Raw genomic sequence first — 17643 nt, 5'->3', positions numbered from 1 at the left:
GAAAGTCTCTCATCAATCTGAACTGAGGAGTTGTAAAGAATCAAAGTGGTTGGATCTGTTTGGGAAAGACTCATCTCCTAGGAGATGTTGGAGCTCCCTGTATAAGTCACCCATTGAAAAACGCACAGCAGATATTTTTTGTTGGGAAATTGCGACATAGGCATTTGGCACGGTTTGACCCCACAGTGGGGAAAGAATGTTTATTTTGTGGTCATGAAGAACTTTAAAGCATCTATTTTTAGATTGTTCTAGGTTGAATGATTTGTTTGAGATTTTAAAGAGGTGGCTTGGAGCACTTGGAGATGATATGGATGAAAAAATATTTGTATTTGGCCCAAAGTATGTTGCCACAGATAGAAAAATAATTTCTTTAATAATTTTTTTTAAATTGGTGAAACAAAGTTGGCAATATGGATTACAAGGAAGAATAAACTTAAGGATAGTGGAGCGATTGAACCTGAACCTGAACTTTTTTTAAGGTGAATTTTTTGTATATGTTTTGATGTTAATGTAGGTATGTTATATGTGATACGTTTGATCTATTGTTATTGTCTGAGAAAAGATCTTTTAGAAAAAAAAAATATTAATCTTAGTGAATAAAGAAATGTTAAAGTCAAAAGTCTCTCGCGCTCTCTCGCATTACTTAGTCAATGCACGAGCCCTTCAGTGTGCGCTAACAACACAGCTACATTTCACTGAAAAACATTTGTGAATGAAACAAATTTAGTAAAGGAATATGAAAGGGATTGAGAAAGCACTTTGAGTCAACTCACCTCATATAAAACCACACAGAAGAGGAATAAACCGATATAGAGGATTTTGTAGACTGCTACTTTGTCTGAGAAACTGATAACGAAGAACATGGAGCAACAGCAAAAGATCCAGTACTTCACCAGTGTGGCTTTCACTAATGCCCCCAACAAAGTCATCATTTGAGATGATTCACTAGAGTCACCTACAATACAAACACACAAAGACACATTTTCACAATATATACTGTAACTTAATTGCTTAAGGTGCCTATATACAACATTGAATGTATATTAATCCTTACTGTTTCAGACTTTGAAAACCCCTGGTTTAAGTTATAGTTATTCAGTGGTTTGTGGTAGACTTTTGAAATGAGGTGGCATAGTGCCATCTCAAGGTCGTTGTTGTTATATTTAGTCCAATGTAAATTCATATTTCAGTTCCATTTGACATTTACATAGCTTTTAGGTTAAACACAAATCTTAAATCTGATAGATCACAACATTACACTCAAAGAACTTTACATAGTGAACAGAGGGTTCTCCTTAACCATCACCTGTGTGCAGCATGCACCTGGATGATATGACCGCAGGCACAGTGCACTAGTACACCCACCTCACACCATGGTTACACCCCTACTCTTTTACGAGAAGTGGCTTGGGATTTTTAATGGCCACAGAGAGTCAGGACCTCAGTTTAATACCATATACAAAGGACAGTGTCTTTTTACAGCATTGCGTCCCCATCACTATACTGGGGTGTTAGGGTCCCACACAGACTGCAGAGTGAGCCTCACCACCACCCCTTCCAGCAGCAACCAACATTTTCCCCAGGAGGTGTCTCATCTAGGTACTGACAAGGCTCAACCCTGCTTAGCTTCAGTGGGTGCATACGGCTGCTGGCAAACATACAGTATATATAAAAATGTAAGACTATATTAAAAAAAGGGGGGGGGGGGGGACAAAAACAAACAATTGATATCAAAAAGTCACATACTTTCACACGTATTCAACAACATATATTTCAGAATACTTAAAATGTGGTTGTTTTCATATAAAGTGGAAAAAAGTATGTGAAACCTTTGAAATTACCTGCAGTTACTGTATGTATAAATTTGATCTTCTAAGTTAAAATAAAAAACAAACACAACAAATGTTTAAATAGTTTAAACTAAGAGCACAGAAATTATTGTATTGTTCTTGTACATATTATGCATCATAATATCATTCAAACATTCAAAGTGTAGGCAGGAAAAAGTTTTTGAACCCCTAGGCTTATGCCGGCTAATTAGTGTCAGGAGTTGGCAAACCTGGTATCCAATTAATGAAACAAGATTGGAGGTGTGGATTAGAGCTACTTTGACTTATAGAGAGCACTCATGTTTGAGTTTGCAATTTCAATTAGCATTTTCTGACACTGACCATGCCTGCATAAAGCTGGAAATGGTTACAAAATTATCTAGAAGAGCTTAGATATTTTTCTGTCCACAATTAGACAATTGATTACTTTGTTATAAGTCTTGTCTTTTCATTGGTTTTAGTCTTGTTAATAGTTGTCTTGTTTACTTGTTAACCATGTCCTTGTATTTAAGCCATTGCCTTTTGTCAGGTATTGTGTATGTAACTTTGTTGGTTTGTTCAAGTCTAGTCAAGCCATAGTCAAGTCATGTTGTTTAGTTACACCTATAGTAAAGTCATGTCAAGTCTAGTTTTTGTCAAGTTTAGTTAGGTCCTTGTTTATGTTTTTGTTTTATTCACATTTATAGTTAGGGATACTGGTTACCATTTTGAAAAATAAAACTGCACCTAGGTTCATCACTTCATGTCATCGTCTCTGCCTGTGTCCAGCATCGTTACAGAATACCTCACTGCCCATAATGAACCCAGCAGTTGGCTCCTGCGCCTATGTCAGGAGAATCGATCCCTAGAAGAATATGTGGGGGACTTCTGCTCTCTGGCCAGCGAGGTTTGCTTTAATGAGGTTGTCCTCAAAGACTGTTTCCATTTTTGATTGAGTGAGCCAATCTCAATTTTGATGCCTGGCGGTCGCAGTCCCCTCAATCTGGCTCAATATATCGACCTCGCCCTACAGATAATTGGTTCCACGTTCACTGTGGGGGAGGCAGATGCCGAGCCGGCACCCCAGCCTACCATGGCCGACGAGCCAATGCCCACGCATGCCACGGACGACATGGCATGCCGACATTAAAAGACACTTACGTGCTCAAGCTGACGCTCCTTGCAGACTTGAGCAGATTTGGCCAGTGAAGTGCAGGAAATACTGTGAGAATTGTTGAACTTGTCGGCAATACTGATGAAGGTTGTTGCTGACTTAGAGGATTTTGATGTAATGCATAGATCAATCACTGCCATGGAGATGAAATTCACGGAGGTGGTTACAAGAGTGGGGGACGCCGAGAAACGGATAGATTATCTGGAGTCATTGGAGAGGGAATTAGCCGCTAAGCCGCTAGTGGCCTAGGTGGATTTGGAGTGCATCTGGGAGAAGCTAGAGCTAAGCATGTTGCTCCCAACTGAGCTTGACTGTCTGAGGAAGCAGGGCATAATTTTGTGTTGGTTATGCCTAGCGGATGGAGTTTGTTTTGTGGAGGAACACACCTTCAAAACAGTTTTGTGAATGAATCTACATGCTCTGTGTTTATTCTGCCTATTGGCTGGAGTTCGTTTTATAGATTAATATCTGTTATGTAATTCTGTCTCATAACATTTGTATAGAAACACCGGACTTGAGCAATCCGAAGGCAAAGTTTTCATGGAGGCTTTCAAGTCAAGTCAAGTCAAGTGGTTTTTATTGTCGTTTCAACCATATACAGTTAGTACAGTACACAGCAAAACGAGACTACGTTCCTCCAGGACCATGGTGCTACATAAAAACAACAAAGGACCAACATAGGACCACATGAGACTACACAACGAAATAAAATACCTATATAAACTACCTATATATACCTATATAAAGTGCACGTGCAAAAATACATGTGCAAAAAGTACAGGACAGTACAACAAATTACTGACAATGAACAGGACAATAGACAGTGCAGCGCCGACCAGTACTCAGTAGTGCAAAAAGATGACAGTTTCTAAAAATGTAAACATAACATACTATGAGATAATGTTCTATGCACATAGCAGTTATTGAGGTAGCAGACAGTTATAAAGTGACAGTTATTAAAGTGCAACTCAGGACACGTGTGTGTCAAACCAGTCTCTGAGTATTGAGAAGTCTGATGGCTTGGGGAAGAAGCTGTTACACAGTCTGGCCGTGAGGGCCCGAATGCTTCGGTACCTCTTGCCAGACGGGAGGAGGGTAAAGAGTTTGTGTGAGGGGTGTGTGGGGTCGCCCACAATGCTGGTTGCTTTGTGGATACAGTGTTTTTTGTAAATGTCTTTGATGGAGGGAAGAGAGACCCCAATGATCTTCTCAGCTGTCCTCACTATCCTCTGCAGGGCTTTGCGGTCCGAAACGGTGCAAGTCCCAAACCAGGCAGTGATGCAGCTGCTCAGGATGCTCTCAATAGTCCCTCTATAGAATGTAGTGAGGATGGGGGTTGGGAGATGTGCTTTCCTCAGCCTTCGAAGAAAGTAGAGACGCTGCTGGGCTTTCTTGGTGATAGAGCTGGTGTTGAGGGACCAGGTGAGGTTCTCCACCAGGTGAACACCAAGGAATTTGGTGCTCTTGACGATCTCCACAGAGGAGCCGTCGATGTTCAGCGGAGTGTGTTCACCTTGTGCTCTCCTAAAGTCAACAACCATCTCTTTTGTTTTGTCGACATTCAGGGACAGGTTGTTGGCTCTACACCAGTTCGTCAGCCGCTGCACCTCCTCTCTGTATGCTGACTCGTTGTTCTTGCTGATGAGACCCACCACGGTCGTGTCATCGGCGAACTTGATGATGTGATTCGAGCTGTGCATTGCTGCACAGTCGTGAGTCAGCAGAGTGAACAGCAGTGGACTGAGCACACAGCCCTGGGGGCCCCAGTGCTCAGTGTGGTGGTGGTGGAGATGCTGTTCCCGATCCGGACTGACTGAGGTCTCCCAGTCAGGAAGTCCAGGATCCAGTTGCAGAGGGAGGTGTCCAGGCCCAGCAGGTTCAGCTTTCCAATCAGGTGCTGGGGAATGATTGTGTTGAATGCTGAGCTGAAATCTATGAACAGCATTCGAACGTATGAGTCCTTATTGTCTAGGTGGGTGAGGGCCAGATGGAGGGTTGTGGTGATGGCATCGTCCGTTGAACGGTTTGAACGATACGCAAACTGCAGTGGGTCTAGTGAGGGGGCAGCTGGGTCTTAATCTGCCTCATGACGAGCCTCTCGAAGCACTTCATGATGATGGGTGTAAGTGCGACGGGACGGTAGTCGTTGAGGCAGGACACTGAAGACTTCTTTGGCATGGGGATGATGGTGGTGGCCTTGAAGCACGTTGGAACAACGGCGCTGCTCAGAGAGATGTTGAAGATGTCGGTAAGAACATCTGCTAGCTGGTCTGCACACCCTCTGAGCACTCTGCCAGGAATGTTGTCTGGTCCAGCAGCCTTCCGTGGGTTGACTCTACGTAGAGTTTTCCTCACATCTGCCGTGGTAAGACAGAGCACCTGGTCGCTGGGAGGAGGGGTGGACTTCCTCGCCATCACGCCGTTCTGCACTTCAAACCGAGCGTAGAAGTCGTTCAGCGCATCTGGAAGGGAGGCATCTTTGTCACAGGCAACTGATGTTGTCCTGTAGTTGGTGATGGCCTGGATGCCCTGCCACATGCGCCGCGTGTCACCGCTGTCCTGGAAGTGACTGTGGATTCTCTGGGCGTCGCGCTTTGCTCTCTGATTGCCCGTGACAGTTTGGCCCTAGCTGTTCTTAGGGCTGCCTTATCGCCTGCTCTGAAGGTGGAGTCTCGGGACCTCAGCAGCGCGCGACCTCCGCAGTCATCCACGGCTTCTGGTTGGAGCGTGTGGTGATGGTCTTGGAGAAAGTGACATCATCAATGCACTTGCTGATGTAGCTGGTCACTGATGCTGTGTATTCCTCCAAGTTGGTAGAAACGCCATATGTTGCAGCCTCCCTGAACATGTGCCAGTCAGTACACTCAAAACAGTCCTGAAGAGCAGAGATGGCTCCTGCTGGCCAGGTTTTCACCTGCTTCTGAAGCGGTTTTGTGCGTCTGACGAGCGGTCTGTATGCTGGAATTAACATAACAGAGATGTGGTCTGAGTAGCCGAGGTGGGGGCGGGCTCCGCCCGTGCAGCGCCTGGGATGTTTGTGTAAACAAGATCAAGCTGCTCGCCTCTCGTTGCAAAGTCCACATACTGATGGAATTTAGGGAGCACTGTCTTGAGATTTGCATGGTTGAAATCTCCGGCGACAATAAACAGTCCGTCGGGGTGAGCGTTCTGCAGTTCGCTCATAGCCCCATACAGTTCACAAAGCGCTTCCTTAGCGTTAGCGCTGGGGGAATGTAAACCCGGTTATGCAAACAGTGGTGAATTCCCGTGGTAGATAAAAAGGTCTGCATCTAACAGTCACAAGCTCCAACAGCGATGAACAGTAACTAGAGACTAGCATAGAGTTCTTGCACCATTCCGTGTTGATGTAAACACACAAGCCACCACCGCGAGTCTTACCGCAGAGAGCTGTATTTCTGTCGGCACGAAACGAGGCGAGCCCGTCTAGCTGAATGGCGGCATCCGAACTCTGTCGCTGAGCCACGCCTCCGTGAAAACAAAGACGCAGCAGTCTCTAAACTCACGCCGCGTAGCCTGCTGGAGTCGGATATAGTCCAGTTTATTGTCCAGGAGCAAACATTTGAGAGCAGGATAGACGGGAGAGCCGGCCGGCTAGGGTTTGTTTTTAGCCTAGCATGGACCCCCGCCTCTTTCCGGCTTCCGCTTTCGCACACCGCTTACGACGTCCTCTCCTCGGCCACCGGCATCAGGCGACGCCGAGGGCTGGAGGCCTGGTCTCCGCAGCAAGCCGAGTACGCGTAGCGCCTCCTGCAGGTCATCATGCAGCTTGGTTTTTGCATGAGTCTTATATTTGAGTAGTGTCTGGCGATGGTAGACACGAACACTGGTTGCTCCGATGTCCATGTGTTGCAAAAGTCGGGCTTTTTTAACAAAAATAGCACCATTGTGGATCCGGAGTGGCCGCTGCGTGCTACCGCGCCGCCATCTTGGATCCGGAGGTGAACATGGACTGTTTGAGTTTAGAGGGATGGACGCCAGTTGGCACAGTCGTGTGGTGGGTTAATGTGCAAGTTTTTCTTTTTTCTGTTTGTTGGTTAGGGGAAGTTCGGGGTTTGACTGTTGCACTAATGTTGGAATTTGGTCTTTATGATTTTATTTTTTACACACTATCAATATTTTCTAATATCTCGAAATGTCAAACGCTCATATGAGTGGATTGTCTCTCTCTATGTGGAATGTAAATGGGTTGGGGCACTCCATAAAAAGGAAGGTTATTTATTTTCTTAAAGCTAAGAAATATGAAATTGTGTTTCTTCAAGAAACACATCATTCCCCACAGGAAACTGAAATATTTGGGAAGATGGGCATGTTTTGTTTAGTGCTGGCTCAAAGTAAGAGCAGGGAAGTCTTTACACTGATAAGTAAACATCTTGGTCTCAGATCACACCCTGGTGAGTTTAGATGTGTTACCACATATGGAGAAAAATAAATCATATAGTTGGTGCTTTAATGTATCCCTTTTGCAGTATCCTTTGTTGGCATGGCTTGGGAGGCACTTAAGGGGTCGGATAATACAGTATGCCTCAATCATCAAAAAATTCAAAGCACGAGAACTCATGGAGTTGGAAGGCAATAGACCCCTCTGGGGTCTGAGGGTATTTTGGGCCCTGGAGAAGTTTTGACATGCCTTGACATTTGTGCTTTTTTCATTTGATTAAAAACATGTTAATGGCTAAAGTCTGATAACACTGTATTCAGCAAAACTGGGCTACAATAATATGTGAGCAACATGTATGTACATGTTTGTATTTTTGAGAAAATAACGTTTATGCATGGTTTTTGAAAAAACTTAAATTTTAAGTCACTGAAATAAGGCCATATAACACATACTAAACATTTGTCCACAAGACTTTTGAGAACTGGATCTTGTAGCCTAGAGGTTTTGCTACAAAATGATGTAAAATCCATGCTGATCACTCATTCATACAAAACAATATAGTAATTTAACTTTTGTAAAACACTTTTAGTGTTGATGGTAATATGGGAGGAGGCGTGAACTATCACAAATATTTATGTGATTCACACCTGAGGATAAAAAAGACCACTCCTCTGGGCCCATCAATGAGGATTGTGACAAAGAGAAAGAATATGAGGAGACTTAATGATCCTAATCAAGTTTTAAGTTAAAAGTAATCTGAGTATATATTTTATTTACATAAAGACTTTACTTAATTTTAAACCTACACTACCGTTAAAAGAAGTCTCTTCTGCTCACCAAGACTGGATTTATTTGATCCAAAATACAGAAACAACATTGATATTCTGAACTCTTTTTACAATTTAAAAGAACAGTTTTCTACTTAGATATATTGTAAAATGCAATTTGTGATCAAAGCTGAATTTTCAGCATCATTACTGCAGTCTTCAGTGTCCCGTGAACCTTCAGAAATCATAATAATATGATGATTCTCTAATATGGGCATATATAAAGTGCATTTTACTCATTTACACCAGATATTTTCAAGCACAAGCTTTGTTGATGATAATGAGGCAGCAGAAACGCCATTTAAAATATAATCTAGACATTCATATCATTTTATATCATATTACATATCATATTTATATTATACAGCATACAATTTAAATACCCTCTTCAAATGTTCATCGGAGTCCCACTCTTCTTCTGAGGAAAATGTTAACTCTTCCATAATATCCTGGAGCTTTCTCGTCTGTGTATCATTGCAAACACGCAGAAAAATGAATGAAATGTGTTTAAATCAAACCTCACAGTCGCCTGTATATCGTTGCAAATGCGCAGGAAAATGAATGAAAAGTGCTTATAACCTCACAGTTGGGGCCGTGTACATTTGCGTTGATCGCCTCAGCACATTAGCGTATGAATGGCGCGCTCTGCTGGTAGGTGGGATTACATTAAAGATAATTAGATAGCCTAGGAAAAACTGTACATCGCTTTGTTTCAAACAGATTGAATTGCAGGAGAATATTTGTTTTAAATTTGAATTGTTTATTTAAAAGTAGACATTTTAAGCATTTTAAACTTTCTTTAGACATATGTTTCATGTTTGAGTGATAAGAATTTTCAGTTCATTTTTGTGACGTGTTTCTGAAATATGCTCATGGAGACAGAGACTGCTGAAAGCCCACCCTTTTTGTTATCTTTATTTTACAAAAGCACAAGATTTTGTTGTCATTGTGAGTGTACACAAATACAAGTAGACCCTTTATAGTCTCTAATGATGTCTTACACTTATCTGTTGTATACCCAAAAATTACGGAGTATTTTAAGTTGTTTCTGCTGTAATGACGAAAATATCCAGCAGGACGCGCCGGCACGTCCATCGACCCCAGAGGGTTAAAAGTGTTACGGCAGATCTGAAGTGCCGAATGTCATCTGATTGCCTCAGAGAACTGACCCGATTGAAATACAGATATAATACTATTTTGTCGAGGAATGTTTTGGCTATTCAGGGCAAGACAGTCATACTTTGAGTCGGGGGACAAGGCAGGGAAGCTTTTGGCTAGCTAAATAGAGCAGAGAGAGTCTTTTTCTACCATTCCATCAGTGAAATCTGCTGGTTGTGAAATTTTAATTTGTCCATTCATATTAATAATACTTTTAAAGAATTCTATCTGGATCTCTATAGTTCCACATCTTTGTCTACTGATGAGGATATTATAAATTTTGTGGAACCATTAGAACTCCCTAAACTGATGACTGAGCAAAAAAATTATCTTGATTCTGAGATGACCTTTGAGTAGCTTGGCGAGGTAATTAAGGCCTTGCCTACAAGCAAGGCTCCGGGGCCAGATGGCTTTGCCACAGAGTTTTTTAAATCAAATCCAATTAAGTACATGCTTATAAGTGAATATTTAGCTGAATGAAACAGCTTGCGGAACTCAGCAGGTTGGCTAACATCGGAGTAACATCCAACGATAACATCAATCCAGTTAGAAGTCTATGCAACATCAAAGTCAAATTGTATATGTCCAGCATATAACAGTTATTTCCATAACAGATTGGAATAGGCATATAAGTGGGCTTAGAATTAAAAAAAAAAGTTGCAAAGAGGTGGGAGCGAGACACAGAGACATCTAAACCTCTAGACCATTCGCCATTTTATCTTGTTCTAGTAATTTTTTCATGAAACCTAAGCCCAAAGTGTTTATCACAGTAAATACTTGGAATTACACCAGTTCATTTTAGCCGAAAAATTAAATATCCTGAAGGAAATTGCTGCATCTTCTGCTGCATTTTCTTGCCTAATTGCCTGTAAATGTAGCATTCTGTGAATAAAGACCTTTTTAACAACTACCAATAATTACTACATAAACATAAACACTAATCCAGATTCAAGGAAAACATTCCAGTATTTAGGCTTCACTTAATTAGTGTTCAATATGATGCATTAATATAGATTTGATGCAGCCAGGTTGTGACTGAGAAGCAGATCTGTAATTTAGATTAATCTTGAATGTATGATTTTTATGATTTCTATGCTGATAAATCCACCACAGAGATAAAAATGTATTGCTTATCACTTGTTTTGGTGAGGCAAGGGGCTTATTTAAGGCTTGTTTTTCTTGAAAGATCCAGCAACTGGTATTTCACCTACCCTTAGTACTGTTATTTAAAAAAAAGAACATTTCATCCATTTGGAAAAGAGACTGTGGAATGCCAAACTGGAATGAAAAACATCTAGATTACGTATGTAACCTCCGTTCCCCGATGGAGGAAACGAGACGTTGTGTCGGAGAAGGGACACTAGGGGTCTCTCTTGAGCGCCGATATATACCTCTGTTCTATGAAAAAAGGCCAATGAGAAGTTGGCAGATGGTATTTTCATATCCCACCCCCGGACATATGGGCATTTAAGTGGGGCGAATACGGGAGTTCATTCAGGATTTTTCTGAGGAGCCGGAAATGGTCCGGCCACAACAGTGGCTCGGCTCAGCGACGTGGCGGGGAAGACACAACGTCTCGTTCCCTCCATCGGGGAACGGAGGTTACATACGTAACCTAGACGCTCATACGTTACATACATAACCTAGACGCTCTGTCGCTCTCTCCACGTTGTGTCAGAGAAGCGACACTAGGGGTCCCACTTCAATCATGCCATGCGCTGAGCTGTGTACGTGAACTGCTGATACAGGAGCGGGCAGGTACATGCAAAGGCGACCAGCTGTATCAGGCTGCACATACTCTTCCCCAATGCCCCATTAAAGTCATCAGAATCCTTGTGGTTACCCTAGTGAGGGGAACAAGGTGATGCTTGCCAACCTGGGAACGCCAGGCTGGGCCTCTTTTCTCTCTATGTTTCTCGCATAGAGCAACTACGGCCGGGCCCTTACATGCATTAAGGGAAGGGGGTCTTACCCAGTTTCCTATTCTTTCAGGGGGAGAAGACCCTGCGGAGACCACACCTACCCTGCAGGGGAGGCAAAGAGTGGCGAATACATCACATGGCCGCTTAGGTCCTATGTGGGAAAGTTGGTGCGGTGGTAGATCCAGCCTCGTGGAGGGGGGAAGCTAGAGCACGGCGACCGAGGCAGCTGGAACTGCCTAAGGGAGACACGGGAGTCCGCTCGTGAGGGGACAGTACCGCGGAATTACACATGGGGGAGTCCGAACAGGAGGCCTTAACCTGTGGAGCACCTATTCCAGTACAGGGTAGATTGAGTACCCGTAGTGGCTTGGGTCGGCGAGTTCCTCCGCTGAACTGCAGACCCAAAAGGGCTAGGGAGGATTAACCAGGGATCCGAAAGATGGGGTCTCCTGGGAACAAAGGCGTACTATTTTACCTCAGATGTCTGCTAGGGAGGTGCCCCTGGCCAGTGCCCATGAGGACGCAACACTCCTGGTTGAGTGAGCTCGGACCCGCAAGGGGTGGGGCACGGCCTGGGTGTGAAATAGCGTCGACATCCCAGTGGGCGAGCCTCTGTTTGGAGACAGTGTTCCCTTTCTGCTGTCCCCGAAGCAGACAAAGAGCTGCTCAGAACGTCTAGAGCTCTGTGTAGCTAAAGCACGTACCGTACACAGCAACGAAAGTGCTGGGACTGCCTCCTCCTTGGGCAGCGCTTGCAGGTTCACCACCTGATCCTGAAGGTGGTAGGAACCTTGGGCACGTAGTCCGGTCACGGTGTTAGGATCAGGTATGTGTCTGCCGGACCGAACTCCAGGCAAGTGTCGCTGACAGAGAACGCTTGCAGGCCCCCGACCCTCTTGGAATGGAAATGGAATGGAAATTATTTTATTTGAAACAGGGACAATGCACAAATAAACATTAAACTTGTTAAACAAGAGAATATGTCTTGGGCCAGGTTTTAGCAACAAGTCAAGTCAAGTGGTTTTTATTGTCGTTTCAACCATATACAGTTAGTACAGTACACAGCAAAACGAGACAACGTTCCTCCAGGACCATGGTGCTACATAAAAACAACAAAGGACCAACACAGGACCACATGAGACTACACAACGAAATAAAATACCTATATATACCTATATAAAGTGCACGTGCAAACGTGCAAAAAGTACAGGACAGTACAACAAATTACTGACAATGAACAGGACAATAGACAGTGCAGCGCCGACCAGTACTCAGTAGTGCAAAAAGATGACAGTTTCTAAAAATGTAAACATAACATACTATGAGATAATGTTCTATGCACATAGCAGTTATTGAGGTAGCAGACAATTATAAAGTGACAGTAATTAAAGTGCAACTCAGGACACGTGTGTGTCAAACCAGTCTCTGAGTATTGAGGAGTCTGATGGCTTGGGGAAGAAGCTGTTACACAGTCTGGCCGTGAGGGCCCGAATGCTTCGGTACCTCTTGCCAGACGGGAGGAGGGTAAAGAGTTTGTGTGAGGGGTGTGTGGGGTCGTCCACAATGCTGGTTGCTTTGTGGATACAGTGTTTTTTGTAAATGTCTTTGATGGAGGGAAGAGAGACCCCAATGATCTTCTCAGCTGTCCTCACTATCCTCTGCAGGGCTTTGCGGTCCGAAACGGTGCAAGTCCCAAACCAGGCAGTGATGCAGCTGCTCAGGATGCTCTCAATAGTCCCTCTATAGAATGTAGTGAGGATGGGGGTTGGGAGATGTGCTTTCCTCAGCCTTCGAAGAAAGTAGAGACGCTGCTGGGCTTTCTTGGTGATAGAACTGTATCAGCTTGGTGATAGAACTGGTGTTGAGGGACCAGGTGAGGTTTTCCGCCAAGTGAACACCAAGGAATTTGGTGCTTTTGACGATCTCCACAGAGGAGCCGTCGATGTTCAGCGGAGTGTGTTCACCTTGTGCTCTCCTAAAGTCAACAACCATCTCTTTTGTTTTGTCGACATTCAGGGACAGGTTGTTGGCTCTACACCAGTTCGTCAGCCGCTGCACCTCCTCTCTGTATGCTGACTCGTCGTTCTTGTTGATGAGACCCACCACGGTCGTGTCATCGCGAACTTGATGATGTGATTCGAGCTGTGCATTGCTGCACAGTCGTGAGTCAGCAGAGTGAACAGCAGTGGACTGAGCACACAGCCCTGGGGGGCCCCAGTGCTCAGTGTGGTGGTGGTGGAGATGCTGTTCCCGATCCGGACTGACTGAGGTCTCCCAGTCAGGAAGTCCAGGATCCAGTTGCAGAGGGAGGTGTCCAGGCCCAGCAGGTTCAGCTTTCCAATCAGGTGCTGGGGAATGATTGTGTTGAATGCTGAGCTGAAATCTATGAACAGCATTCGAACGTATGAGTCCTTATTGTCTAGGTGGGTGAGGGCCAGATGGAGGGTTGTGGTGATGGCATCGTCCGTTGAACGGTTTGAACGATACGCAAACTGCAGTGGGTCTAGTGAGGGGGGCAGCTGGGTCTTAATCTGCCTCATGACGAGCCTCTCGAAGCACTTCATGATGATGGGTGTAAGTGCGACGGGACGGTAGTCATTGAGGCAGGACACTGAAGACTTCTTTGGCATGGGGATGATGGTGGTGGCCTTGAAGCACGTTGGAACGACGGCGCTGCTCAGAGAGATGTTGAAGATGTCGGTAAGAACATCTGCTAGCTGGTCTGCACATCCTCTGAGCACTCTGCCAGTTGCTAATTTCCACCTGTAGTCCCTGGGCAGGTATGACAATTTTAAAATTATTTCAAAATAATAATTGCACAGGATGGAGTGATTTCCATCGTAATTACAGATATACAGGTTAGCAATACAGAAACAGGGAAACCGTCAGCCTATTTACTCTGTTTCACCCCTCCCCAACAAGCACACATAAAAAAATAAAAATAATTTTTTTTTTTAGCAGCATCTTAAGCACATTATAGCACAATCCAACTCTAGACACTCATTCAAACACAACACACACACACACACACACACACACACACACACACACACACACACACACACACACACACACACACACACACACACACACACACACACACACTCACTTACTCACTCACTCACTCACACACACACACACACACACACACACTATCTTAACGATGTGTGCAAACTTGCTTACTTAGCAACCAACTTTTTGTCAAGCCCGAAAAAGTGTGAAAATCTGTGCATAAGATATGTTCCGTGGGAAGTGTATTCCACTGTCTCATGGCCACACATGAGGAGGAGCAGCTCCCAAATTGTGTTTTACGTTGTGGGATGCTACACTCCCCCATTGTGACACTTCTAGTTGTTCGCACTGTTTTTTCAGAGCAAAGTGTTACAAACTTTTTCAGAGGGGGAGCAGTAGCACTATATATGATTTTATGAATCAAAGACACATTTGAGTGTTTTATTAGATTATCAAGACTAAGTAGATCATATTTGGCCAGTATATGACAGTGATGATAATGACGTGTTTATTTATCATGAATCTTGAGGCAGTTTTTATACAGGGATTCTATGGGTTTTATGACTGTCTTACATGCTTGAGACCAGGATGTAATACAGTACAAAAGGTGGGAAATTATCACTGTATTCAGATATGTACTGGATGCAACAGTAGTGAGACAGTTTCTTATGTATCTATAATTTACTAAGTTAAATTTCAATTTATTGCACATATTTTAACATGACCTTTAAAACTAAGTGTCGAATCTAAAGTTACCCCCAATTATTTAAATGTATCTACATGTTTTATATATTGGCCACTTACTAAAATTTCCGGATAAATATTAAGTTTAGACCGGTTTGTGAAAAACATAGTTACAGTTTTCTCAACATTTAATGTGAGGCATGAGTCATATAACCAGTCACTGACCTTGCTCATAACACTTGATAACTTTTTGGCTACTTCTGTTGCACTTCTCCCATGGGTATATAAAACTGTGTCATCAGCATACATAACAATGTTTATGCCCTTGCAGACCAAAGGCAGGTCATTAATATATAAGCAAAACAACAGATGGAGGCGAGCGCAAACAGCAGGGCCGTTTTGAGAGAGAGGGCCCTGAGTCTAGCTGAATCTAGAGGCTCGAAGGGGGTGTCTCCGGAGGCCCGTGAGGACCACCGAGAGATCCCAGGAGGCGAACAGGCTTGGCCGGGAGGGAGTTAGCCTCCGGGCGCCTTTTAGAAACCTGATAATTAAGTTGCGCTTACCCTGAGACTTGCCGTCTGTTGTGTCGTGTAGAGGTCGACCGATATTGGTTTTTTCAGGCCGATGCCGATCTTTTGAAATCAGTGTCGGCCGATGGCCGATTAATGCTGCCGATTTATTTTGGCTGATATGTGCTTGTTTTTAACCTCTTATTTGAACCTTTTATTTGAAAGATAAAATGTAACAAATAATTACTTAAGATAGACAAAATTTCTCAACAAAATACATTTATTGAGCACTTGACCAATCTGCACTTGTACACTTAAATTAAAAATGTATAATGTAAAAACATTGTATAAATAATGTATAACAAATATATTAAATAAACAAAGCAGGTGTTACGAACTGCTCCGAGACATGAAGGTTGAGATCCAAATGCAGCTTTAATTAAGGGGCAATCCAGACACGTAATCCAATATTCAGAGCATCCAAGAGAAGCACAGGCATAACTAGGGATGGGTATCGCTAAGGTTTTTATGGTATTACTATCTTACTGATACTGCTTATCGAGCCGGTACTTCAACGGTATTCTTAACGGTTCTTTTTGTTTTATATATATATATATATATATGCACACACTCACCTAAAGGATTATTAGGAACACCTGTTCAATTTCTCATTAATGCAATTATCTAATCAACCAATCACATGGCAGTTGCTTCAATGCATTTAGGGGTGTGGTCCTGGTCAAGACAATCTCCTGAATTCCAAACTGAATGTGAGAATGGGAAAGAAAGGTGATTTAAGCAATTTTGAGCGTGGCATGGTTGTTGGTGCCAGACGGGCCGGTCTGAGTATTTCACAATCTGCTCAGTTACTGGGATTTTCACGCACAACCATTTCTAGGGTTTACAAAGAATGGTGTGAAAAGGGAAAAACATCCAGTAAGTGGCAGTCCTGTGGGCGAAAACGCCTTGTTGATGCTAGAGGTCAGAGGAGAATGGGCCGACTGATTCAAGCTGATAGAAGAGCAACTTTGCCTGAAATAACCACTCGTTACAACCGAGGTATGCAGCAAAGCATTTGTGAAGCCACAACACGCACAACCTTGAGGCGGATGGGCTACAACAGCAGAAGACCCCACCGGGTACCACTCATCTCCACTACAAATAGGAAAAAAAGGCTACAATTTGCAAGAGCTCACCAAAATTGGACAGTTGAAGACTGGAAAAATGTTGCCTGGTCTGATGAGTCTCGATTTCTGTTGAGACATTCAGATGGTAGAGTCAGAATTTGGCGTAAACAGAATGAGAACATGGATCCATCATGCCTTGTTACCACTGTGCAGGCTGGTGGTGGTGGTGTAATGGTGTGGGGGATGTTTTCTTGGCACACTTTAGGCCCCTTAGTGCCAATTGGGCATCATTTAAATGCCACGGCCTACCTGAGAATTGTTTCTGACCATGTCCATCCCTTTATGGCCACCATGTACCCATCCTCTGATGGCGACTTCCAGCAGAATAATGCACCATGTCACAAAGCTTGAATCATTTCAAATTGGTTTCTTGAACATGACAATGAGTTCACTGTACTAAAATGGCCCCCACAGTCACCAGATCTCAACCCAATAGAGCATCTTTGGGATGTGGTGGAACGGGAGCTTCGTGCCCTGGATGTGCATCCCACAAATCTCCATCAACTGCAAGATGCTATCCTATCAATATGGGCCAACTTTTCTAAAGAATGCTTTCAGCACCTTGTTGAATCAATGCCACATAGAATTAAGGCAGTTCTGAAGGCGAAAGGGGGTCAAACACAGTATTAGTATGGTGTTCCTAATAATCCTTTAGGTGAGTGTTATATATATATATATATAACAAAGATAAACGTTATATAGGCACAGTGATTTAATTTCAGGAAGGTCTACTAACATTACTGTTCAGGTGTGGTCTAAAAAGAAATCTAATAAAGTAATCAATTAGATCAGATTAATGCTTATTAATGCAGAAGTTATTCATTCAAGAGCTGTAAGTGATTTTCTCTTTGCCTTTTGTTGTTTGATTCGCAGTAATGGCTCAATCATCAGCATGTTCATTAGACTGCTTCACCTTTAAGACCGAGTCTAATGGGCTCCTGATGCGCCATATTTTCTCCCAAC

At 43.4% G+C, this 17643-nt stretch overlaps 1 protein-coding gene across 1 annotated transcript in view; it reads right to left on the bottom strand.

Moving 5' to 3' along the window:
• Positions 1–17643, bottom strand: part of si:dkey-11f4.7 (piezo-type mechanosensitive ion channel component 2) — a 554199-nt gene that overhangs the window by 395555 nt on the left and 141001 nt on the right. The window contains exon 13 of the mRNA XM_052147980.1: positions 774–955. Within this exon, the coding sequence (XP_052003940.1) occupies positions 774–955 (182 nt within the window). The remainder of the gene's footprint in view (positions 1–773; positions 956–17643) is intronic.

This window comes from Xyrauchen texanus, chromosome 18, assembly GCF_025860055.1.
Source record: "Xyrauchen texanus isolate HMW12.3.18 chromosome 18, RBS_HiC_50CHRs, whole genome shotgun sequence".
Classification (NCBI taxonomy): domain Eukaryota; kingdom Metazoa; phylum Chordata; class Actinopteri; order Cypriniformes; family Catostomidae; genus Xyrauchen; species Xyrauchen texanus.
This window is presented reverse-complemented; position numbering and strand designations above follow the sequence as displayed.